At 43.4% G+C, this 27403-nt stretch overlaps 1 protein-coding gene across 1 annotated transcript in view; it reads left to right on the forward strand.

Moving 5' to 3' along the window:
- Positions 1-283: 283 nt before the first annotated feature.
- Positions 284-27403, forward strand: part of c9orf72 (C9orf72-SMCR8 complex subunit) — a 120434-nt gene continuing 93314 nt past the window's right edge. The window contains exons 1-2 of the mRNA XM_039758141.1: positions 284-397; positions 8914-9403. Of these exons, the coding sequence (XP_039614075.1) occupies positions 8960-9403 (444 nt within the window). The 5' untranslated portion in view covers positions 284-397; positions 8914-8959. The remainder of the gene's footprint in view (positions 398-8913; positions 9404-27403) is intronic.

The raw sequence follows: 27403 nt of genomic DNA on the forward strand, positions 1-27403 counted from the left end.
AGGCACCTCTGTGGCCACCACCGCAGCCTCAAACTCAGCGCTTGTCTCTGGTGGGTCCAAGTCTGACTATTGTGCCAGGTCTCCACTTGTAGCCTGTGGTGCTTGGTCACTTCAGGGCACATAATCAAGTTTGTTTTATTCTTTGATACGTTCGGTCCAGTACGGTGTTGAGCCGATTCAGAGTAGCACTGGATACATTCGGGAGGCTTGCCACGAGATGGCGCTGTGCAGAATGCAGACGGGCGCGCAGTGTCTCCTCTTGCTCGATACAGCCGACCGCTTGTTGACTCCGAGAGAAGGAAGACATCGAAACGAAAACAGAGCGCGCAGCGTGTTGTTGTTGTTGTCACTCTCGAGGTCGTCTGCTTGGGAAGGCCAGCCGAATGAAGCAGCCAAGGTAACGTTTCGTTTGTCCAGTCCGTCTAGTGGGCCCTTACGTGCGGTGCGGGAGTACTTTGCTGTTACCAATATCACGTCGAGCAGCCCGCTGCAGTTCATTGTCAGTCTGCCGGAGTGCGAGGTGTCATTTATTTTACGCGGATGTTCCAAATGTCAAGTGCCGGTCTCCACTAAGAAACCAAATATTCATTTAAAAACACAGACGTTGAATTACTTTGCCGAATGATGTGGCATCGGCAGTGGATAAGATGTTAATAAGTCGCACCTTGACAGCATTTGTATAATTAATGGAGGCAGTGATGTTTGTAGCAAATTACAACGGCAGTGATCAGACCAGACGTCCCGTTTGTATGCGTCGCGTTTCGTTTTGTGCTTTGTGTCCCGCAATTGAACGCAATGCCCCATTTTTGGCGCCCAAAACTCCAAGGGAATATAAAACCCTTCGATCTCCATGTGCAGTTTTACCAGGCGCACGATGTTTCATTGGGGACAATGGGGGGTCTTCACTGTTGTTAGCGTCAAGCACACTCGCTGGATTAATGAGTTGTGTCCCGTTTTTGGAACAACGATAATCTGGCCAGCCTACTATTGGCCCAATTTGGGACCTTCAAAATGTGATCACACTGGGACAGCAGGGGTACTCCGTTATGGACCTGGAGGTCCGCAGTGGCTTCAGGTCTTTGCTTTAACAAGTTTTGTAATCAGAACCCGTTTGTTTAGGACTTTATTTGAGAACAGAACCTCGCTACACACACACCAAATTAAAAAGGAAGGGCATTAAAAAGAAAATGAGTTGTGACATGGCAGTCCCAGGCGCAGTGTTGTTGGTGTAAAGGACCCCTAGTAGCCTTTCTTGACACAGTTCTGTTGTCAGTTTGTCATGGAGAGGATGTGTAGCATTGTTCTTAATAGCACTCAGTTTTGTCGTCATTCTCTCCTTCACCACGACCTCCAGGGGGTCCAGAGTGTGTCCCATAACCGAGCCTGCCCTTTTAATTAGCCTGTTGATTCGGTGATGTGACCAGCCCAGCACACCACAGTGGCCATCTCAGAGTTACAGAAGATGTGAAGGATGTCACTTCCCACACTAAATGAGTGCAGTCGCCTGCTTTGCCCTTCTTTCTGTAGTTTTGGTTTTGATTTTGCTTTGATATGCGAGGGTAAAGTTAGAAAATGGAATGAACCTGAAGGAAACTGATCCTGTCATTCATTTCTCAATGGAGTCTCCACCCTTCTCAATGCACTTGCGCTACCTACCTGGAGTCCAGCAGAATAAAAAGTTCTGTCTTGTCCTCGCCACCACTTGTGTTCCCGAACACTCCATGCTGAGGGGTACTCGGGTCACTACTGCAAGTGACTTTCTGGAGACCACTGTGAAGTCTGCTATTCGATTCAAGCAGCAGGGACTGCGGTCTCAAGGACAAGACAATGACACACACACTGCTAAGAACACCAAGGCTTGTCTGGAGACACTGAAGTCTGAGGTATTGCCACCTCCTCCTGATTTGCCAGATTTGGCGCTGTGTGATGTTTTCATCTTTTTGGACGGCTAAAAAAAAAAGCATCTGGGTGGTCATCGATTTCAAGACAGAGCGGTGCACGAGTGGTGGAGAGAGAGATACTTTATTAATCCCAAGGGGAAATTCACATAATCCAGCAGCAGCATACTGATAAAGAACAATATTAATTAAGGAGCGGTAACAATGAAGGTAAAAACAGACAATAACTTTGTATAATGTTAACGTTTACCCCCCGAGTCACATAGTGTGGGGTCTCCTCAGTCTGTCAGTGGAGCAGGATGGTGACAGCAGTCTGTCGCTGAAGCTGCTCCTCTTTCTGGAGATGATCCTGTTCAGTTGATTCTCCATGATTGGCAGCAGTCTGCTCAGCGCCCGTCGCTCTGCCATGGATGTCAAACTGTCCAGCTCCGTGCCCACAATAGAGCCTGCCTTCCTCACCAGTTTGTCCTTCTTCTTTATACTGCCTCCCCAGCACACCACCGCGTAGAAGAGGGCGCTCGCCACAACCGTCTGATAGAACATCTGCAGCATCTTATTGCAGATGTTGAAGGATGCCAACCTTCTAATGAAGTATAGTCGGCTCTGTCCTCTCTTACACAGATCATCAGTATTGGCAGTCCAGTCCAGTTTATCATCCAGCTGCACTCCCAGGTATTTATTGGTCTGCACCCTCTGCACAGTCACCTCTGATGATCACGGGGTCCATGAGGGTCCTGGGCAACAGAGAGGACGAGACAAAATCTTTTATTCTGCTGGCACGTCCAGGCAGGTGGCACAAGTGGATTGAGAAGGGTGGAGACCACATTGAGAAATGACACGATCAGTTTTGTGAAGGTTTGTTCCATTTTCTGATAAATCCCATTTTCTAACTTTAGCTTGACTCCCCCGCGTAATTTTTGTTAATTCCCAATGGGAATTTGTCTTTTCGCATGACCTTTGTGGAGTCAGAGTGCAGGGTCAGATATTGTATAGCAGGCCCTGGAGCACTTTTCAGGTTAAGGGCCCAACAGAGTAGGATCCCTTCTAGCAACTAATGGGATCAGAATTAGCCACCTTCCAGATACCAGCGCAGACCCTTAGCCACAGAGCCACCACTCTGCCTCTGTGTGACGAGACCAGTTCAACCTGCCATTAATGTGAAACCCCAAGTACTTGGAGGAGTGTGTAATCAGAATGTAGGTTTAATATGTCGCTGTGCTCTGTACAGAATATATTTTATAAATCCACTCACATGTGCAGCTAACACAAGGCCAGATTTAGCACACAGGATTTCACCATATGAGAACTGCTAGGTAAGCGTTTTAAGACAAGACAAGAAAGGGACAACTGCGAAATTGGCATTGTACTATTATTGTGTCGGAGTCAGCATGACATTGGATCTTCTTTTCCTTGTCTGGAATGGCATGATTTACCGAAGTGGGGGCCTTCATGTGGAGAAAGAGTATAAAGCCTTGGAACATTGCCCGGCACACCTTTGAAGCCGACGGACAGATGGGAGATCAGAAACATTAGAACACTCGAGACGAGAACAGGCCATTCAGCACAACAAAGCTCGCCAGTCCTATCCACTTGTTTCCTCCAAGAAAACATCAAGTCGAGTTTTGAAAGTCCCTAACGTCTTACTGTCCACCACACTACTTGGTCGCTTATTCCAAGTGTCTATCGTTCTTTGTGTAATTAAATTTCATCTGCCACAAATCTGCCCAAGTCTGTCTGCTGTCCAAGTCTTTCTGTGATGATATAACGGATTCCAAATTATCTGCTAATCCACCTATCTTGGTATCATCTGTAAACTTAACCAGCTTGTTCCTTATATTTCTATCTAAATCATTTATATATATTAAAAATAGCAGTGGCCCTAGCACTGCCCCCTGCTGGTCACCACTTTTAACATCGGCCAGTTCTGATGAGGTTCCTCGCACCATCACCCTCTGCTTCCTGTGTCTGAGCCAATTCTGCACCCATCTAAAAACATCACCCTGAACTCCCACTTCTTTTAACTTGATGCCCAACCTCTCATGTTGCACCTTATCAAATGCTTTATATTATATAATGTCATCCGATCCGGAAAAGTCTTCCAACGCAGCATCGAAAATGGCAGACTGTATACATCAAGCTCCCACTTCAGTAATGGTCTTGTCATGGCTTCCTTCATCTGTTATGCCGTGTAAGCTGTCATTAAAGAAAGCTAAGTTATTTCTCCTATGCGATTTCTTACCGCCATATCGCTAAGAGCGGGGTATCCCCTTTTAATACCATATCTGTATAGTGTCGGGATAAGTAACATGCCACAATTACAAAAGAACTTATTCCAACCAGGGAGCTGGCGCCCCCTGCTGGATAGAGAGTGGACCACCTCTACATTTACTCCCTGAATATGACCGGACAATGAGGCTGTTTGGTGTGGTGCAAGTCGATGAGCAATTCTTTGGTGTTGCTGATGTTTAGTTGCTGATAATTCTCCACCTTCTCCCCTTAACTCCTCTCTTCTGTCTCATCCCTCTTATCAATACACCCCACAAGTACTGAAGCAACTGAGGAGGGACGTGACCTGCTATTATATTTATAGTCCTACATGCAGAGGGTGATTTGAAAAGCAGACAGGCCTGTATAGATTGTCTGTCTATCTATCTATCTATCTATCTATCTATCTATCTATCTATCTATCTATCTATCTATCTATCTATCTATCTATCTATCTATCTATCTATCTATCTATAATAGTTTAGATTAGATAAACTTTATTAAACCCAGAGGCAATTCATAGGCATAAAACAGCAGAGACATAAAAAAGCATGGATACAGACTCAGAGGACGAATAACACAGCCAGTCAATCAATCAATTAAAATAATCTTAACAAGTAAATCAGGTGAGAGCATTGAATCACCAGATTACAATGGGCAGACCACTTCTTAGTACACCGTGGTGGAATGAGCCTGTGCTTGAAAGTGGTCCCAGAGAACGCCTCATGGAGGGGAGTTTTCATGATGGCATCTAGTTTTGCCCCTGTGTGTCCAGGGTTCACCCTGTGAATGGAGCAGGCCTTCCTGATAAGTTTATTCAGGCATTGTGCATCTGAGCTCATGTTGCTTCCTCAGGAGACCCCAGCATGGAATACCACAGAAACACACACATACATACATACAAACACACTCTAGCTGTGCTATGTGTCTAAGATGGATTGAAATCTAAATAACACAGGCCTCAGCATTATTGTTGTTGGAATGCATTTTGTAATACATAATGGTAATAAAAGACATTGCATTAGTTACTCCAATCGATGGTGCATCACAAATATTTACAGTAATAAAATCAATATAGATATAAATATATAAAGATCCATCCATCCAATAAATGGCACTACTTGAATGTCAAAGTAAAGGAGCAAGCCCGCTTTCACCACCGTCTGCTGCTATCTGAGAAGGTGTGGACTTTTATCGAGAGTGGACTTTGTACCCAAACAGTGTCCCCGGATTTTAAATTAACAATGAAAGAGGTTAATAAAAAAAAAATCCAACAGAACGATTATGCTGAGGGGAAAAAAGAGTATTACACAAGAAAGAAAAAAATGTGCATAGACAGACAGACAGACAGATGGATAGATAGACGCAGTCATTTATTTGTCCCAAGGGGAAATTTAGCTTTTACAGGAGCTCCCAATGTCCATGTGGTGTCACCTTCTGGTTTAGAGTTGGAGCGTTTGTACTTTTTCTAGTCACTTCATCAAAATGTTAGTTATCACAGTTTTCTTTATTACTTATTTTTGTAACAATCATGGTAAAAAAAAATGATATTCGAATGTAAGTACCTGAATTAGGGTATTAAAACGTGTTTTCGATGCCCTTTTTCCAAATCGTGCCGTTAAAAGTGGAGCCCACTTATTCTTGTGGAGGCTCAAAAGCTTATATAGATGGCAGAGTCCAACTCAAGTGATGAAAACCTGGCCTTGATCGATGGGCTGTTGTTAGTTGTTGGTTGTGACTAATTGTAGTTCAGGTTTCTTAAACATAACATTTTTCAAAGACAGTGCTCAATGGAGATTTAAAATCCTCTGTTGCGGTCTCAAGGTAAAATTGTTGTCTGCAGTGGCACATGATGGATGGCAGGTCATTGTGGTGCCTTGCCGATGAATGGTAGTGTCAGGGGACGTTGAGTGATTGTGATCAGCAGACAGCGCAGGCTTCATTCTGGTTGTTTTTCGTGTGGTGTAAATTCCGAGCACGCGTCCATTTGCTATACGCAAAACATGTCACTGAGCCACCAGTAGGGGGCTCATGTCCTCTTTCATTCATTTTTTCATAATGTAAGTTGCTCACATCTTTTTGATTTACGCTCACAAGCATCATGTCTGGACTGGAGGGGCACCAATGTATTGGGGTGGCGTATGTGTAGGCTAGTCGAGGATTGTTTAAACTAGGGAATGGGGGGACAGGGAGTTTAGGACAGGCCAGGTTTAGATCTATACATGGAAGAACAAACAGTGGTGTAGAAATAAAAATGCATAGTAATGTAAATTCTAAGCAAACATTTAAATGTAGGAGTAACACATTAAAATAGCTTGCCTTAATGCAAGAAGTATCAAACATAAGGTAAGTCAGTTGGAGTCGTATGTAGCAGAGCATAATTATGATATTATAGCAATAACGACTAAATAACAAAGATGGGGATGAGTGTAACATAGAGGGATACACATTATTAGGAAGGATAGACAGAACAGAAAAGGAGGTGGGGTTGCTGTTTATGCCAAACAGGGTTTAAATGTAAGTCATCTTCAGTTGGATGATGAGCCCCATCTTAGTGAGGACATGTGGCTTCGCCTGGAAAATATTATGGAAAGAGGTCTTATTTTAGGAGTGTGTTATAGACCAGTAATTTCAACACACATCTGTTTAGTAATATCAAAAAGGCAAGTTTACAGGGAGATATTATAGTCATGGGGGACTTTAATTATCCAAATATTAACTGGGATAACCTTGCAGATGGAGGAGCACAAGAGCAGGAGTTTTAGAAGTAATCATGACTGTTTTTAACACAGCATGTTAAAGAGCCAACACGGGGTGAAGCCTGTCTGGATTTAGTATTCTGTAATAATCAGGATAGAATTGAGGGTGTAGAGGTGATTGGACCACTAGGGTCACATGACCAGAATGTAATACAATTCTCAGTATTTTGTAAGAGTGCAGATGCAAAGACTAAAATTGTTAAGTTGAACTTTAGTAGGGCTAATTTTGAGCAGATGCGACAAAGTCTAAGTAGGATAGACTGGGATAAGCTTTTAAATGTGGAGACAGTCGAGGAGCAGTGGAAAAGGTTTAGAAATGTAATGCAGGACAGATACAGACCTAAATTTGGAATTAATAAGAAACTAAAAAAAACTCCACGATGGATTAATAAAGATTTAAAAAAGAAGTTTCAAAGGAAAAAATTGCTTTATAAGGCATATAAGACTAATGACTGCAAAGTGAATTGTAGAGCATATGAGAACATGAGGGCAACCATTAAGAAGGATATCAGAGAGGCTAAAAGACAGTTGGAGAGGAATAGAGCAGATAAGGCGAAAGAAGACCCCAAGAGATTCTTTAAATAGTAAGAGAACAGTTAAGGAGGAGGTCAAGTTCATCAGGAATAGTAAAGGGGAATTAAAAGATACAGACAGTGAAATAGCAGATGCCCTAAACTTACATCATTCTGAGGTGTTCACAAGTGAGCCAGTGGATAACCTCAGAGAGGTAACAGGGACTACTAAGGAGGTACTGAGGGATTTGGAAATTAGAGAGAGAAGAGCTGCTCACATTAAATAAGATGAAATCAAACAAATCACCAGGCCCAGATAATATTTATCCTCGTGTTCTTAAGGAGGCTAGTGAGTACAGATATAAACCCTTGACACATATTTTTAGGAAGTCACTGTGCACTGGAGAGATTCTGAAGGACTGGAAAATGGCAAATATCATCCCATTATATAAAAAGGGTGACAGGGCAGATCCAAGCAACTATAGGCCAGTAAGCTTAACGTGCATCACAGGAAAATTAATGGAAGGAATTATTAAGGATAAGATTGAGCAACACATGGCAAGGACAGGACGGTCAGCGTGGGGTCAGAAGAGGGAGGTCGTGATTTACTAACATGCTGGAATTCTATGAGGAGGAAACAAAAGGATACGATCAGAGAGGAGCAGAGGAGATTATTGATCTGGACTGGCAGAAAGCATTTGATAAGGTGCCACATGAGAGGGTGGGCATCAAACTAAAAGAAGTGGGAGCCGGCTGATTGTCCCCACCCACTTTTAAATGCAGTTCACTCCTGGCTGTGTCCAGACTGCCTTCAGCGAGACTATCGACTCACATAATAAGATTTCTTATCTCTGGCTTTTTATTGGGTGTGACTGTTTAGCTCGAGTGTTCATCGTTTTGGGAGTGTAGCTGCCAAATCTCTCAGCCTCGCGTTTCCTCCGTCAGCTTTGGCTTAACTGCGAGCGGCAAGGAACAAACACAGTCAGTCAGTTTAGTTCAGTCCACTCCTGATGTCCTTGATCTTTGGTGCCCATTCCTTATCTTTGTTTAATTCTGTGGTGGTTTTGAGGCAACAACGTTATCAGGTTTTTATCTGCAAAGTGCTTTGTTACTTCAGAGGCTATGTACTTTAATGAAATACAATTGTAACACTTACGTTTTTAGCAAATTAATGTTTTGCAAATCTTAAAATTGACAATTATTTTAGTGACACACTCCAAAAATAAACTCCTGATGTGAAAAATCTCGGGTGCTTCGTAGGACATTTGCATGGCGCTGTAGGTGGCAAGTAATTACGGAGTGAGCGTGAATCCTGCAGATTGCACGGGTGCCCATTCCTAGTGTTTATATGGTGACTCGTGATGATGACTTTAACCACAGTGAAGTGGTCACTTGTTAATGAGTGGTCCTCTCTGCTAATGCTGGGATATCGGAGAACACTCTCATTCTCTCATTCAGTTTTGTTTCTTTCTTCCACAGAGCCAATTCATTCAGGGGTTCTTTGGATGCATGAAAGGAGAAGAAGATGTCTGCCAGCTGCCCGCCACAGTCCCCGGCTGTTCCGAAGACCGAGATTGCTATTGAAGGGGAGTCCCCACTGTTGGCTGCTACATTTGCCTACTGGGACAACATCTTGGGTCCCAGGGTACGGCACATTTGGTCCCCCAAGACTGAACAGCTTCTTCTGAGTGATGGCGAAATTACATTTTTAGCCAATCACACACTAAATGGAGAAATCTTACGAAGTGCCGAGTACGGTGCCATTGACGTGAAGTTCTTTGTCCTGGCGGAGAAAGGAGTCATTATTGTGTCCTTAATCTTCGACGGGGAATTGAAAGCGGACAAAAACACCTGTGCGCTCTCCATTATACTGCCTCAGACGGAGCTCAGCTTCTATTTGCCTTTGCATCGAGTCTGTGTTGACAGGCTGAAGCACATTATTAGAAAGGGACGGATATGGATGCACAAGGTGAGCCGCCTTTACTGACGTCTGCTGCCTATGGCTTTTTATTTTTGTTAATTGATATGATGGTTACAGCTGCATCTGGGGGAGAGGGGGTCACACTGGTTTTCTGTTTCTTTCCCAGTCTAAGGGCTCATTTATACTTCAAGCTCAGAACACATATGCACATGTATCATGGCTGCCACACATTCCCAGCGTTCATTTGGCATGTCCTCTGAGCAGGCCCTCAGAAATTAACGTGACGCGTGCACGGGTTGCAATACCAGCAAAAAGTCGGCGGGGTGCAGTTTGATAAAAGTTGAAATGTGACGTCAGAGTCTCTGTTTACTATCTGCATGTCACAGAAAACTGCTTTGAGGATCCTACAGGATTGATGTTTGACGAATGGTTCGATGTGGTGAAGCAAAACGGCGACATACAGACACATTTGTGGTGCTTTTATATTCAAGCGTCGCATATTCCCGATCGTAACGACACGATACATTTTAAAAGTCTCACACACCCTCTTTTGTGCCGTCTTTTTTTTTTTCGGGGTCTTCCTCCTGATATGACAGCAGCAATCGCCACACACAACATGTGACATTTCTGATATTCCAGCTCTCTGCACATTTAGAATCCTTAGATTTATACTTGATATCACTTTCATGATGTAATGCATTAAAGGATGGATGTGACATTTTACAGATAAATCTGTTTAAATAATGAGTACAGTTAATAATTACACACATGGGGGTGACACGGTGGCGGAGCGATAGCACTGCTGTCTCGCAGGGGGTCATGTCGCTGGTGTTCCCTGCCTGGAGTTTCCATGTTTTCCTGCTGGGTTTCCACAGTGGGTCGCGGTTTCCTTCCAAAGATATGCAGATTTGGTGACACTAAAATGATGTCAGTGTGTGTGTGCGCTTGTATTCACCTTGTGATGAGCTGGCGCCCCGTATAGGGATTGTTTCTGCCTCGTGCCCAATGCTAGCTGGAATGGGCATATCCCCGGATTGACGGATTTAATGATTAAACATCCTTTTCAGAGATGTTATGATAAGGTGTCCTCAGAATTTAATGAGTGTTCCAGGCCATTCACAACACAGCAAAGCCGAACCTGTTCTCACCGTGATGATATCTCGCACTGCCACCCGGTGGATTCTTTCATATTTACGTAAAATACATGCGCTAGTATAGGGTGGTCCAGATCTAATTATGCAATTTTCATTACACTATAACTTATTAAGTTTATTACATAGAAAATCACCTGAAAAATCCCAGACCATCGCGAAGAGTGCGAACTGACGACATGAAGAATCGTCTTCGTGCCGAACTGGAATCGTTCCCGCATAAATCAAAGTCCTCCAGATGATCTGGATCTGCATAATTAGATCTGGACCACCCTGTATAAACAGTAAAACGCTTGTGTAGCTGGAGCGTCCACTGGAGTGTGTGTCACATCGCGTGAAGTATAAACCTGGCCTAAGGGGTGAATGAGACATTTGGAGGCAGCGGTGAACTTAGGGAGCTTGAGGTTCACCCTGCTGTTCCCAGACCTCTGAGCACAGCACCTGCTCAAGGGGCTTTATGAGGTTTGGTTGACCTGCTGTAGGCCTCAAGCCCTGCACTCCTGTATTTCATGTCCGTAGCCCTGTTTAACTCTTTGATGATACCCTTAGGATGACGCTGTCCATACCTTAATGTCTGAATAATTTTACAACCTGCTGAATCTGAACACAGGGTCACGGGGGTCTGCTGGAGCCAATCCCAGCCAACACAGGGCACAAGGCAGAAACCAATCCTGGGCAGGGTGCCAACCCACCGCAGGACACACACAAACACACCCACACACCAAGCACACACTAGGGCCAATTTAGAATCGCCAATCCACCTAACTGGCATGTGTTTGGACTGTGGGAGGAAACCCATGCAGACACGGGGAGAACATGCAAACTCCACTCAGGGAGGACCCAGGAAGTGAACCCGGGTCTCCTAACTGCGAGGCAGCAGTGCTACCACTGCGCCACCGTGCCACTCATAATGCAACTCTCCAGACCAAATTATTTTTACAAGACTGAGCTTTATCAGTCCCCAGGGGGAAATTTGTATACACACACACAGTATAGTCTGAACACACACCAGAATGACAAAAAAGGAAGGAAATCTGACTTGACTTTTGCAGTGAGGTGCCATACAGATTGTGGACCACCAGGCTGGCACCACCACCTGAACCTGACACACACGTTTTATTTTTTTCTTTTACCTCGTGGGTAACGCCTTCCCCGTTTCCCACAAGCCCAGCACAGTCCCAAGCATAATGCGTCAACACAATACTCTTCCTTCTCTCTCTTTCTCCTCCACTCCTCTGGTCAAGCTTTGTCTTCCTCCTCCCGACTCCAGCTCTTCGAGTATTGGCTGCTGGCTCCTTTTATATGCTGTACCCGGCAGTGCTCCAGGTGCTTGATGACCTAGTTTCTGGCAGCTCTTCTGGGTGTGGTGGAAGAACTGCCCAAAAGGGCTCGGCAGATCCTGCTGCAGTGCCTGCAGATCCCAACTGCACTGCACCAAACTCCAGCTCCCATGAAGCCTTGCAGGAGTCCGAGGCACCGCTGCAACCCAGGGGGACTGCCAACACTCTGGCCATGTTGCTCCCTCAGTCCTCTTAGTGTTTGTCTCCTGAATAATTTGTTGGCTGAAAGGCATGAGTGTTGGTGTGTCAGAGAGAGAAGGTGCAGCATTGTTCATCGTCGTTCATGTGTTTGCTATGACTAGGAACCCTCGAGCACTGAAGTCCCTAAGCACACTTCCAAAAATACTCACTAGATGGGGGGGTAAAGCAAGAAAATTAGAAAGAAAGACAACATCTGCCTCAGCTGTCACAGTCCCAAACCCAGTTAGGCGCTATATAGATGTATTGTTGTTGGTATAAAGGATCCCCCTCTTGACACACTTCCGCTGAATGATTGGTGGGCTGAAAGTCCTCAGTGTGAGTGTGCCATGGAGGAGATGTGCGGCGTTGTTCATAATGGCACTCAGTTTTGTTTTAACTCTCTCCTTTCACTACTACCTCCTGGGGGGTCCAGTGTGTGTCCCATAACTGATCCTGCCCTTTTAATTAGCTTATTGATTTGGTGGGCCTCTCTTGAAGTAATATTACCAGCCTAGCCCACCACAGTGACCATCACAGATTTGTAGAAGATGTGAAGAATGTCATTTCCCATATTATAGAAGCGCAGCCTCCTAAGGAAGAAGAGTCAGGCTCTGCCCTTTATTCTCTGGTTACTGTGTCTTCTGAAACTGATGAGGACCCCCAAGTACTTGTAGGAGTGACCAGGCATTGAGGCCGTTTGGTGCAGAGAAGGTTGATCACCATTTCCTTGTCGTCTTTGTTCCTTATTTATTAAATGACAAAACAAAATACGCCATCCGCCGATCAGTCTGGCAAGGCACCTGCTTTCAACTGCTCGAACCGCAGAGCACCTCCTGCAGGTGGTGAGCTTACTGGCGGATTGTTGCTCCTTTGGGCCCGACCACCAACTTCATGCTGATGACCTCCCCAGCAGGCCTTGGCTGCAGTGTGGGGCCCCATTTTCTCTTTTCCAGATGAGATTATCGGGCCATTGATTAAACTTTTCATTAAAGTCAATATGAACTGCACTTAGTCCGATCCCTGAAGTAGGACCTGTTTGCCTTGGGTGACCCTGCCAAGCTCGACTAGCCCAAGCAACATGGACCCTAAAATCAAAGGGTGGATTGCTGTCTCCTCTCCTCTCTCTGCTACAAGCAGAAGAGCTTAAGTGTCTCGAGGTCTTGTTCATGAGTGAGAGATCGACAGGAGGATCAGGGCACCGCCTGTAGTCATGTGGACATTGTACTGGTCAGTCGTGATCAAGAGAGAGTTGAGCCGAAAGGCAAAGCTTTTGATTTACCACTCGATCTCCATCCCAGTCTGTCACTATGGTCATAGACTTTGAGTAGTGACCAAAAGGACTCTAGATCATGGGCACAAGTGGCAGAAATGAGCTTCCTTCGCAGGGTGTCTGGGCTCAGCCTTTGTTTTGTCTTAGTGGAGGTCTCTATTCCTCGACTTTCCCCTTTTGTATTATTAACGTGTAGCCTTTGTCAGAAGGCCTCAAGTCTCACAGACTCACCACTGTTTATCAATTATTGTACTTTAGAACTTCTCCCCACCTTCCCTTCTAAATTTATAACCTCAAGCAATTATACAGAATAAAAGACAAGCAGGAGATTAGGGTTAATGGATTATTGATATAATTCCTAAATAACTCGGTGGCTTTGCCCCCTGCTCGCTTCACTCGCCAACCCCCGTTTTTGTTTTTCCGGATACACACTTTTAAGATTTTTTTTTTCTTTGAATTGTTGCTGTTTCATTAGTTTCACTTTTATTTCAGAACTTCTGTAAAATCAATATTTGGAATCTTTCAAGTGCCAACGTGCTGAATCTTTTTAATGAGGTCAGTGTGACGTGTGTTTAATGACTTTGTACCCTAATTCAGGACAGGTTTCTCAGTTTGGAATTTCAGCACAGACACAGCGATCATAATCATCAGCAGTTAATCATTTTTTTTTTGCAAAGTAACCAATAAATGCATGTGAGGTAAACTCCGTTTTTGAAATTCTCTTGACTTAAACTTCAAAGCCTTACAATATTTCCATACTTCTGACATATCACCTGTGTCCATATATTTGATCTCTATTCGCCTTTTCGTTATTTCTCTGAGTAATAATTTCTCTTTCTTTGTGCTAATGCGATCTTTACCTTCTTTCTTTTGACCCTGTCATTTTGAATTCCAGTTTTCATTTTCACTAACCTGCTCTGCATGTGTTTGGCCCCCTTGTTTTTGAACCTCTTTATGATCTTTTACTTTGTTTTCTACTCTTTGTCTTTTATTTCTGACCTCGCTTTATCCTGCTTTTGTTTCAAGGACACCTGGTCTGTGGTGATTATTTTCCCTTTTTTGAGTAATAATTTCCATTTGTTTGCGCTACTGTGATCTTTACTTTCTTTTTTTTATACTTTCTAATTTTCCTACTTTTATAGTCTTTAACTTTTTCCACATTTTTTTTTGGAGCCTTTCGAATTCCACTGCTTTCATAATCTCTAACCTGCTCTCCATGTCTATAGCGCCAACTTCCGGATTGGACCTGCTTTTTTTTTTTCAGTTCCACCTGTTCCAGGCTGATAATTACTTTCCTTATTTTCTGAATTTGCACCTCGATTATTCTTTTTCTTTTTGGTCTCTTCTTCGCTTAGTTGTCTACGTTTAATCTATAACGTATTGTCCTTATACGCTTTATATGCGCTGAGAGCCCTGGATCTGTGTGTGCTCAAAGCCAAAACACGACTGAGTGTGTTCCTGCCCGTGCTCTTATTTCATTGTACGTACGGCGTGTCTTACAAGAATCTCATGTCTACGTCATCGCGAGGCGGTCCTGGGTCAATCTCTTGGCACAAAGTCTCATGTTTAAGGTCCCCGCGAGACGCTCCGTGGCCAATCTCTTTAGTCTTGCGGGTCTTTTAAGTGTCTTATAAGATCACGTCTCGTCGCTCTACTGTTTCTCTCCAGGATTTTTTTTTTTATAATCGAGACATAACAATAAGCAAAGTACATTTGAATATTGGCAACCATACAACCTGATAAATGCTGATGTGGAGTTTCAGGCGGTACGCAGACTTGTTAGTTACTTAAAATGTCTCAAGTTAAGGCCTCATTTGTGGTCCGCTTTCTTCAGAACAGGCCGCATGCCCGTCTCAATATGGCTGCCGAGCTGTGCTCTTCATTGTGTTGTCCTTTTCAGTTCATGATGTGTGAGCTAGAGAGAGAGAGAGGGAGGGAGGGGTAAAGCAAGCACATTTATAGATTCTCTGTCCACACCCTACAGCCAATAGGATGTCGTGGTACTTAAAGGTTTCCAAACAGCCATACTTCAGACCAATGGGGCACACAATACCTTCACACCTGTCCTCCAAACCAGCTAGGTAGTTGGCCTCCATGCAGGGGTTGACTGAGAGAGTCCTGCAGAGAATCAATGGACAAACTTGTTTGAGGTACTTCGGCCAACCCTGTTGTGAATTTACAAAGAGACTCCGTCCTAAAAGGTAGTAGGGGTACTTAACCATATAAATAAAGGCAGACAAAATATTTATCAACTTACAGACGACCCCAGAAATTCGTGGGGGTTCCGTTTCTAAATCACCGGTGAATTGTGAAAAACTGCAAATTTTGATGTGGTCATAAAATGCCTATTTTTATAGCTTAAACCCTAAATATGCCCCCAAAACACTTTAGTTTTATTTCAAACTCAGCTTAATACATTACCCTAAAAAAGAATGTAAAGGTAACCCCATCTGTACATACTGTACAGAACTGTACTGCTGTGTCTCCCGCAGTGCTAGAATGTCAAATACCGATGTTACCCCTATAGGTACTGGAATTCATGCAAGCGTGTTTTCTTTGGTGTACGTAATGATTTAATTTAATAAAAATACAGTAAAATGTGCAGGTACTCACCAATAATGAATGATATTGATTGAAGATGATGATGATGATGATGAATTAGCTGTGCAGTATGATGAAGGTATATAATGAAGATAATGACTGCACAGCAAAGCAGCGGATTTACAGCTCCTCGTGTGGCTACTGCGGCCTAACTTTTTAGTTCCCGGAGCAAATCCAATAGTTCAACCTTCTCCTGGAGTGTCTTAAACTTCTCCTGGCGCTTCGGTTCATTGCAAAGAAGCCTTAGAAGGTGCAGGGTGTTTGGTTGACATCTTAGGGCTTTAAGAAGAACAAAACGAAAAACACGAGAACACTCCGCGAAACACTCGAGCGAGCGACACGCGGTAAACTGTTACGATGTGGGAATGCTGGGCAGCAGCAAGGAGAAATGCATAACGCCTCGGATTGGCTGCTTTCACCATCCCAAGCCACATTTTCCTCTGTGGTGGCTTCGTGTTCTCTCCACAGTACAGTATTGCCACGAAAAAAGGCTTAAATTGCGGAGGATATTTACGGTTTCCGCTAACAATTATTAGTTAGGTCCTAAGGAAAAATCCACGAACGACTGAGGCCGCGGACTCTGAATCGCGACTTTATGGATGTCTTCTGTATATGCAGAATTTCACACCACACCAGCCTTGGAGACCGGGTGTGGAGTGTAGACATTCGAGAGGAGCTCAGTGTTAAAGCCGGTGTTCCTCCGTATTGGAAGGCGGCAGCTGAGGCGGTTCAGGCATTAGATGAGGATGCCGTCCTGAAAAGGTGTTTCAATCATGTCCACGCCTTGGTCCGGTGTGCACTGTGCTTTCACTGTCAAAGTGTTCTTCAGAAACGGTGAATCCATCATCACTATGCAACACGTCTTCCGAACGCACTTCAGCATTCCTCCTAATGGCAATGTCCCAAATCGGAAAACAATTGTAAATTTAGACAGACGGGTGTACAACATGGAATGGAAAATCTCCAGGCCGTCCTCGGACTCTACAAACACATCCAAGCTGTAAGGGCATCCATTGTGCAGTCTGTTAGATGTTCAGCACACTTCTGTCTTTGGCATTTCCTACACGTCTTTGATTTTGCATGAGGACCTTCATTTAATGATGGCAGTGCAGAGAGTTGTACGCTGACATTCTGCAAACCGAGATGCCATCATCATGTGACATCAGTAACGAGGCACATTTCTGTTTGAATGGTTGTGTAAATAAGCAAAACATTGGCTACTGGGCTGAAACCAACCCTGGTGAACTTCATCAGAGACCCCTGCACGGTGAGCACACTTGTTACAGTTTGGGGCACCATTACAGAATTTGGCATCGTAGGCCCTTACTTTATTGAAGAGGGGGAAGCAACGGTCACCATCACATTGAAATGCTAGAGAACTGGAAGAAATGGAATGTGGTGGATGCCTGGAGCGACCGCTCATATGGTGCGGACATCCATACCAGTTTTCCGAGGAAGCTGATCTCCCTGTGCAGCGATGTTGGGTGGCCTTCATATTCGCCTGATCTCTCTATTCTGTATTCCCTTTCTTGTGTCGTAATGAAGTAGATTTTATCTTGTAGAGTTTTTCCAGAATAAACGTTTGAAGTGTGGTGCTTCTTTTTGGCTCACCCTTTTTCTAATGAAGACCCTGAATGAAGTTATTTTTTAATTAGTTTAATTTTGCAGGAGTCTCACTGCTTACTGACAACTAGCCTGTTGTACGTCACAGCCCTTTGTACCCCACAAACACGCACACCTCAACGCAGTGGGTGACTGACGGCCAAAACACTCAGACCTTCCTGAGGAAGCGCACTTTACAGTTTGCCACTCAATAAGTTTTCTTTTAAAGAATCACAGAAGAAGCGACAGGAAGTCCAGATGTTCCACGGAATAAATGAGAAGTTAGATGGTCTTAACCCCTTCAATGGTGCGGAGTGAACTCGGTGTAAATGTGTAGTAATTAGAGCAGCGGAGAAGTCGCAGCCATTGGTCTGTTCAGATAAATGATGCTGTTGGGGTAATAATGCGTGCTCTTACAATTAATGAGGGCTTTTTATGTCTGTTCATTTCGGTGAATTTGTGCTCTGCTTAACTAACCCTTCAGTGAGGAATGGGCTGCTTCAGAATTTCATATTTTAATTTTTTTTCCCTTCATTATGAAATATTCTGTGCTCGAAGTTGTGACAGTTAATGACACTGCAGTACAGATGCAAGTCGGTTAACAGAATCCTGACCAGTGACGTCACGATTTAGAAAGCCTTGGAATGCTGTGGTAAGCGGCCGTTTTAGAGTATGAATATTGTTATTAAAGTAGTAGTACTGCTGTATTTCAATCATTTTTATTACTTTTTGTGATGTATGTTATTATGCTAATGTTAGGCTAGGTTGGCTCAGGGTGGGTTATGTCGGGTCAGGTGTATACCTGACATTTCATTGTATACGACACGTCATGCATGCTGTTTTTTCACCATGCACAGGATACAGTGATGCAGACATGACGACAACAACAACAACAACAACATTTATTTCTATAGCACATTTTCATACAAACAGTAGCTCAAAGTGCTTTACATATTAAAGAATAGAAAAATTAAAGACATAACTATAAAACAAAATAAATCAACATTAACATCGAATAAGAGTAAGGTTCAATGGCCAGGGGACAGAAAAACAAAAACTCCAGGACGGCTGGAGAAAAAATAAAATCTGTAGGGATTCCAGACCACGAGACCGCCAAGTCCCCTCTGGGCATTCTACCTAACATAAATGAAACAGTCCTCTTTGGATTTAGGGTTCTCACGGAAGGGCTTGATGATGATGATGGTCACGTAGACTTCTGCCTTTTAATCCGTCCATCATTGTTGGAGCATCATGAAGCTTTGAGTAGGTGGAGGTGGCGTCTCGTATCCAATGTCGGCACGGCGAAAATAGCGGCTCATGCCCGCGTGCCGCTGGTATGCGCTAAAAACTGAGTACACGGAATGCAGCAAAGAGACACAGCGCCTTGTATCTAAAGTCACCGCGGCAAAAATGACATCAGAGTGAGAGGCGTGCCCCATTTGCTCCACCCCCTTATTTTACATAGACTTTAAAACGAAACTGAATAACGACACTCTGGTTGGAACCATAAGCGGGCACTAAGTGAGACACGACGGGATATTTGCATACATTGTTTAATGGTAGCTTGTCACACAGATTTCTTTAGTTACAATAACATAGGTCTGCAAAATTAAACTTAGAAACATTGCTTTAATTATGAATAGCTTTTCTATTTTTTATTGTACTCATAAAGACAAATAATGTGCCCATCATATCACATTTACCGTATATACTCACAGATAAGTCAGGACTATAATTTCCGGTATTTTATAATGTCGGTCGTATAAGTCAAATGTTGAAAACTCACACTATTTGTCCAAGAGATTACGATCTGCTAACGCCCGCCCGCCTGAGAGAGTAACCACGGAGCACGCGCCCTTTTTTTATTTTTTTTTACCCCCTATGTATTGTGCGTACGTGACCACACGGTAATACCCAAACTATTCCAAAGAGATGTTTGCACTGTTTTGTGTTTTTTGTATCTCACGCCCTCATACACCTTTATTGTAAGAGCATCCCTTATCTACGATCAGAAGAAAATATGAAGCTTGTTTTAAATTAAAAGTCGCTAAAGTAGCGAAAGAAATTGGTAACTGCGCCGCTGCAGCAAAATTCAATGTGTCTGAGAAACTGACGAGAGATTGGAGGAGGCACGAAGATGTAAAAAATAAAAAAAAAATGTCGTATTTTTGAACGGGCATATAAGTCGGGGTCTGATTTTATGATCGATTTTTTGGATTTCAAGACCCAACTTATACTCGAGTATATATGGTAAGTACAAAATTGAAAAGAAATGTATTAAACTTCAACTTACCAGTAATTTAACACATTGCATGTTTTATTCACATATATATTCAATATTATTCTAAATTACCGTATATACGCGCGTTTAAGTTCTCCCACGGATTAGTTGGGACTTGCTTTTACAGTATAAAAAAAATCAGGCGGAGTGGTGGCTCTGTGGCTAGGGATCTGCACTGGCAATCGGAAGGTTGTTGGTTCGAATCCCGTAAATGCCAATAAGAACTCTGCTCTGTTGGGCTCTTGAGTAAGGCTTTGAGTAGTGAGAAAGGCGTTATATAAATGCAAAGAATTATTATTATTATTTCTGGTATTTTTTAATGTCGCTCATATAAGTCGAATGAGGAAAACTCCTGCTATTAGTCCAAGAGATTATGATATGCTAACGCCCGCCCACCTGAGAGAGTATCCTCATGGTGACATCCCAGCATCCCTGGTGCCTTCTTTTCATGTCCTTCATAACCTGATGGAGTCTTTCCCCCTGCTCTTCACTCACAGCTCCAAAATTTTCAGAGTAAAAAAAAATCAAAAATTGAACTTTGAGACTCCCTTTGCAACCCAATTTCATTAACTTAACAAATACATTTTTCTTTCACTGTTGTGAAGGCTAGGAGGCGCCAGCGAGCCCCAAACACGAGAAGATGTTCCACCTTGGAAACACAAGCACTACACAAGCTGTTTCTTCTCCTCCCTCTCTCTACCGTGCTGCTCTCCTCCAGTCCAGCGTGGTCTTCCTGCCTCCCTGCTCAGACTCCTCTGGACAAGGCAGTGCTGGCCCTTTTATTGAGGACCTGGGAGTACTCCCGGTGCCAGGGCTTTTGCCCATTTTAAGTACTTCGGGGTCATACAGAAGCTCTCTGTTCTTCTGGGATGCCCATTCATCCATCTGGGGAGAACTGTTCGCGTACAGCACCTCTCTCACTCTAGGCCGGGGTGTCTGTATGTCCACTTGGGGGCCTCCCGTCCGCGTAAGGAACCTTACCCTTCTCCTGGTCAGGATGCCCGTCTATCCTGTGTGGCATTTATTTAATGTGTGGACTTTGGGGATCTTCTTTTATTCTTCTGTGCTGATTCTCTCAGATTCAGGTGTTTAAAGCTTGTGGTATCAAACACAAGAAGACCCCAGGCTGGAATTGCTGCTGAACTGAGTAGTGAGGACAGACTGAATATCAGTGTGGGAGATCTCTCTCTTTTTAAATCTGCAAATATTCTAAAAATCTCATTTTTTACTTTCTCATTTTGAAGTTTTGCTTGGTGAGGGGGGAAAAATAATTTTATTGATTTTCAGCAGAAAGCTGCAACATAGCAATATGTGAATAAGCGATGGGGTCTGAATACTTCATGAAGATGTAGTATGAGCCCAGGATTAATATGGGCACCCTCTCAATCCTCTAACGTGGGCAAAGAAATCTATCATATAGTGCCTTTTGTCTGTCTATCTATTAGAGCTGGGCAAGTTAATGCATTATTATCATGTTAATACATTAATTAATTAATGCTGACAATTATTTTATCACACAATGCAGTTTTTGTTATTTTTATTATTATTTCGAAAGCCGCGGTCTCGCTACCCATCGATAGAGATCGGTGATCTTCTTGTTACAGTGATTTCCGATAATACTTTTGCAAGAAGGAAACTTAGCTTTGTTGATTTGACCTTGATTCCCTGCGCGTGCGTGAGTAGCGAGGAGCAAACAACTTCTAAAATGGCCCGTGGAGAGACACCAAAGGGAATGCTCAAAGCAAAATAATCCGTGCATGACTTTTTTCGTATTATTGCTGAATCAGACTCTGATTGGCCGGACTCTGATTTTGATGCGTGATCTGGAGATGGAGATCGAAAACAAAAGTGAGGTAACAGCATCAGCTGATTGGTCCCCAGCTGATCGTGGTGCTGAAGACGTTCATGCAGCTGATGCACCGATGGCAACATTAGCCTGGGAAGACAGATGCTTGCGATGACAGGAGGTACCAAGCATATTGGGTCTCACTGCAAGTGCTGTCCCTGCACACCCGTCTCACAAAGACAACCAGGCAGCCATGCATTCCTGCTGGCTGTCCAGCCGCTGACAGTAAGCACAGCAGGTAGCAACAGACGCTTTATATTGATTTGCGTGCTTAGTGCGCTTTTCAGAAAACTGCGTTTATTTGGAAAAAACATTTAGCCCTCAAAGAGTTGCTACTGAACATATGACTGTTTATGCTGCTCCCTGATACAAGAAGTTCTTTCTGCTGGTATCTGTCTGTTCAGATAAAAAGAAAACAGATTTAGAAATGTTAACTTACTGTTGCTCAGAAGGTACCTGTTATAATGTTGTAATCCTGATTCTGGACTCTGAGCGTAACTGTAACAAACGAGATAAAACATTAATGCCTGGCAGTGGCAAACAGCATTGGTTTTATATGTGATTTGATTACATTAATGTTTAAAGTTGACATTTACAACAAATATTACTATGTAAAGGGAATAAATAATGTGCTGTGTGCTGCTTATTTGTTTAAAGTGTAAGCAAACCAAATACATGCAGTACACTACTTTGGAGTTCATTATAGATAGATACTTTATTAATCCCAAGGGGAAATTCACATAATCCAGCAGCAGTATACTCATACAAAGAAACAATATTAAATTAAATAGTAATAAAAATGAAAAAAATTTAAATAAAATTAATGTTAGCATTTACTCCCCCGGGTGGAATTTTGCACATAACAATGTGATTGTCTGCGATTAATCATGATTAAAAAAACGCTGCCCAGCACTGTCTGTCTGTTATATAGTGCCTTTCACATCTATCTGTCTGTCTATATCTCTGTGTATGTGTGTGTGTATATGTAAAGTACATAGTCATATGAAAAGGTTTGGGAAGCCCTCTTAATTCTTTGGATTTTTGTTTCTCATTGGCTGAGATTTCAAAGTAGCAACTTCCTTTTAATATCTGACATGCCTTATGGACACAGTAGGAGTTCAGCAGTGACATTACATTTATTGGAGTAACAGAAAATATGCAACATGCATCATAACAAAATTAGACAGGTGGACACCCCAACAGAGATATGACATCAATACTTAGTTGAGCCTCCGTTTGCAAATCTAACAGCCTCTAGACCACAGGTGGGCAAAGTCAGTCCTGGAGGGCCACAGTGGCTGCAGGTTTTTGTTCCAATCCAGTTGCTTAATTAGAAAACAGTTCTTGCCAATAATAAAATTTCATGGCTGGTTAGTGCTTTAACTATGCCATGTCAGGTCATTCTCATATCCTAGACTTTTTAATTTCCTTTCTAAGGATATCATAAAAAATTATTTGAAGTAATTCTCAGTCCTTCATTTTTTTTCTCTTCACTTTCCTTCCAAGTATTTAATTAAACCAAATAGTGCATGATAAATACACACAGGTGTAAATGGTAACAAGCTAAATGGAGAACTCCTGCTTTCTCTTTGTCATTTGCAACTTATTGCTAATAAGGCGTAATTAATAACCGCAAATACAGCTGTTTAAGACTAAAATAAGCAATAAGGGCTCAAAATCTTAACGGGAGAGAACTAAAATGAAGCAGAAGTGTTACTTGAACAATAAGTGCTCCTTATTAGGCCATTGGGTTGGAACAAAAACCTACAGCCACTGTGGCCCTCCAGGAACAACTGCTCTAGATGCCTCCTATAGCCTGTGATGAGTGTCTGGACTCTGATGTTGGTATTTCTGACCTTCTTCATACAAAATCTCTCCAGTTCAGTTCAATTTGATGGACAGCCTGCTTCAAATCATCCCATAGATTGTCGATGATATTCAAGTCAGGGGACTGTGGCGGCCATTCCAGGACATTGGACTTCTCCCTCTGCATGAATGTCTTTGTAGATTTCTCTGTTTTGGCTCATTGTCTTGTTTGAATATCCAACCTCTGCTTAAGTAACTTCAACTTTGTGACTGATGCTTGAACATTATCCTGAAGAAGTTGTTGATATTGAGTTGAATTCATCAAACCCTCAATTTTAACAAGGGCCCCAGTCCCTGAACTAGCCACACAGTCCCACAGCATGATGGGACCTCCACCAAATGTGACAGGAGATAGCCGGTGTTTTTCTTGGGATGCGGTGTTCTTCATCCATGCAAAGCACTTTTTGTTCTGACCAGATAACTCCATTTGTGTCTCGTCAGTCCAAAGCACTTTGTTCTTAATGACTCTGACTTGTCTAAATGAGCATTTGATACAACAAGCGACTCTGTTTGTGGCGTGAGTGCAGAAAAGGCTTCTCTCTCATCACCCTGCCATACAGATGCTCTGAATTGTAGAACGATGTACAGATACACCATCTGCAGCGAGATGTTCTTGCAGGTCTGTGGAGGTGATCTGTGGTTGTCTGTCACCATTCTCACAATCCTGCCTCTTCATATGCCGCTCTTGTATTTTTCTTGGCCTGCCAGACCTGCTGAGTTGGTTTAACAGCAACTGTGCCTGTGGCCTTCCATTTCCTGATTCCATTCCTTACAGCTGAAACTGACAGTTTAAACCTCTGAGATGGCTTTTTGTAGCCTTCCCCTAAACCAGGAGACTCAACAATCTTTGTTTTTAGATCTTTTGAGAGTTGCTTTGAGGATCCCATGCTGTCTGTCACTCTTCAGAGGAGAGTCAAAGGGAAGGAAGCACAACTTGCGACTGACCACCTTCAATACCTTTGACCACTCATGATTGGACACTCCTGTCTGTGAAGTTCAAGGCTTAATGAGCTCATCATACCAAGTAATCAGCATTGAGCAGTGACAGCCATTCAAATCAGCACAATGACAAGGGGACCCACATTTGTGCACAGCCAGTTTTTCACATTTGATTTAATTTCATAAGCTAAATACTGCGTCACTAAAAATCTTTGTTCTAAAAACACCGCAGTGCTCAGATGTTCCTAGGAAATGAAAGACATACCACTGTGATCTTTACTGTTGAAAGGAGAGTCAATTATTACGCAGGCTGAGAGGGGGTCACAAACTTTTTCATATGACTGTATATATATATATATATGTAGATGTATTTCCTGTATATTTATTTATATATGTATATATGTATATATGTATATATATATATATATATATATATATATATATATATATAATGTGTGTGTATGTAAGCATCTGTCTGAATTTTCTATCACTTTTTCTTTGTGTTGTTCACCTTATGCTCAAATTGGTGCTTATTATCCGCCATAGCACACAGCGATTGATGTAGAAAAAGCCATTTGAGCTTCTCAAATCAATCTGCGCGTCCTCATTCGTGTTGCCTTCTATGAGTCAAAATCATTTTGGGATTGAGTTCCAAATACGGATCAGATTTCTTTACTTATTTTTGCTGTTCACACAGCAGGGATGAAATAAATGATATGTGTCAGATATGCCAAAAAAGAAAAAAAATCCGTCTGAGATGAGATGAAACTGGCAGAGTAAATGTCCTCCATTAGATTGTAAATGACTTGATGATAAGCTGGAGACCGGCCTGGCATGTACTAATGGAGTTCTTGTTTCTGTGTCTTATGTTTTTGGGTTGGTGAGTTCATTCAGTTTGTGTTGTAAAATCTGAGCCCCCTGGCCGGGTTGAAAAGTTCACCTACTTTTTTTTTTTTTTTTCTTTCTTTCTCTTATAGTTCAGAGTCATCGCCTGTTTTTATTTGTGTCCCCAGTTACTTAAGGAGGTTTTACATCTTTATTATTATACAGCATTTCGCTATTCTTTTTTTTTTTTTTTAATAAGACAACACGCTGTAATGTTTACTGTTGGTGCTTCTCGCACATAGAAAATGGCTGGCACAACAAAATTTGCCATCGCCACTTAGCACCGTCTGATTGCTAGGAAGATGCTGTGGCTTGTTTTACACACAACCTTGTGTGGATTTTTGTTTGTTTGTTTTTAACACAAACCCACTGCAGTTTTATGGAGTAGTTTTAGCTGAGCGTGGCTCCTGTGACGCCCCTTAAAGCATTGGAGATGTATTTAACGTACACGATGTGTGTTTGTAACAGAAACGGTTTAAAGGGTTGGTGACGTATCACTACTGCCACTTTGGCTGACTTCGCCTCAGATTTTCAGCTGTTGGCAGCCGTGCCCGCTGTGTTCACATTACGCACTTTTTGGTTTCATTAAAGTGACATTAAGACCTGCTCACCTGCAAAGAAGGAATGTCTTCTGAATATGCGGCTACGTTTAGATCCGCTTCTCAGTCTTTGTGTGACCTCAGAGCTACAGTTCGAGAAGCGCTTCACGTCAGTCGCACAACACGCCTGAGCAGGTTCAGATTTGTTTGAACAACCCTTAATGTCCTGCCACGCCAACACAGTCTGACTTGTTGAAGTTTTCTTCTTGAACACTCAAGGGAGGTTCTCCTGTGTTTTTACAGAGTATGCAGATGGCAGCACAAAATGGGTGATTCCTTCTAGTGCTATTAATTGAAAATGAATGATACAGCAGCCATTACAATAAAAATGGTAATAATCATCCGTTCTGAATTGGTGCTGATCATCCATCCACCCATCCATCCTCTTCCACTTATCTGAGATCAGGTCGCGGGGGCAGCAGCTTGAGCAGAGATCTTCCCTCTCCCCAACCACTTCTTCTCGCTCTTCCGGGAGAATCCCGAGGCGTTCCCAGGCCAGCCGAGAGACATAGACCCTCCAGCGTGTCCTGGGTCTTCCCCGGGGCCTTCTTCCGGTTAGACATGCCCACACTTCACCAGGGAGGCGTCCAGGAGGCATCCTGATCAGATGCCCGAGCCACCTCATCTGACTCGTCTCGAGCGCGGAGGAGCAGCGGCTCTACTCTGAGCTTCTCACCCTATCTTTAAGGGAAAGCCCAGACACCCTGCGGAGGAAACTCATTTCAGCCGCTTGTATTCGCGATCTCGTTCTTTTGGTCACTACCCATAGCTCATGACCATAGGTGATGGTAGGAACGTAGATCGACTGGTAAATTGAGAGCTTTGCCTTACGGCTCAGCTCCTTTTTCACCACTAAAGACCGATGCAGAGCCTGCATCACTGTGTACGGCGCACCTATCCGCCTGTCGATCTCACGCTCCATTCTTCCCTCACTCATGAACAAGACCCCGAGATACTTGAACTCCTCCATTTGGGGCAGGATCTCTCCCCCAACCTTGAGAGGGCACTCCACCCTTTTCCTGGCTGAGGACCCTGGTCTCGGATTTGGAGGTGCTGATTCTCATCCAAGACGCTTCACACTCAGCTGCGAACCGATCCAGAGAGAGCTGAAGATCACGGCCTGATGAAGCAAACAGGACAACAACATCTGCAAAAAGCAGTAACCCAATCCTGAGTCCACCACACCGGACCCCTTCAACACCCTGGCTGCGCCTAAAAATTCTGTCCATAAAAGTAATGAACAGAATCGGTGACAAAGGGCAGCCCTGGCGGAGTCCAACTCTCACTGGAAACGGGCTCGACTTACTGCCGGCAATGCGGACCAGGCTGTGACACCGGTTGTACAGAGACCGAACAGCTCTTATCAGGGGGTCCGGTACCCCATACTCCCGGAGCACCCCCCACAGGATTCCCCGAGGGACACAGTCAAACGCCTTTTCCAAGTCCACAAAACACATTTAGACTGGTTGGGCAAACTCCCATGCACCC

Source organism: Polypterus senegalus, chromosome 7 (genome assembly GCF_016835505.1).
Source record: "Polypterus senegalus isolate Bchr_013 chromosome 7, ASM1683550v1, whole genome shotgun sequence".
Lineage (NCBI taxonomy): Eukaryota > Metazoa > Chordata > Cladistia > Polypteriformes > Polypteridae > Polypterus > Polypterus senegalus.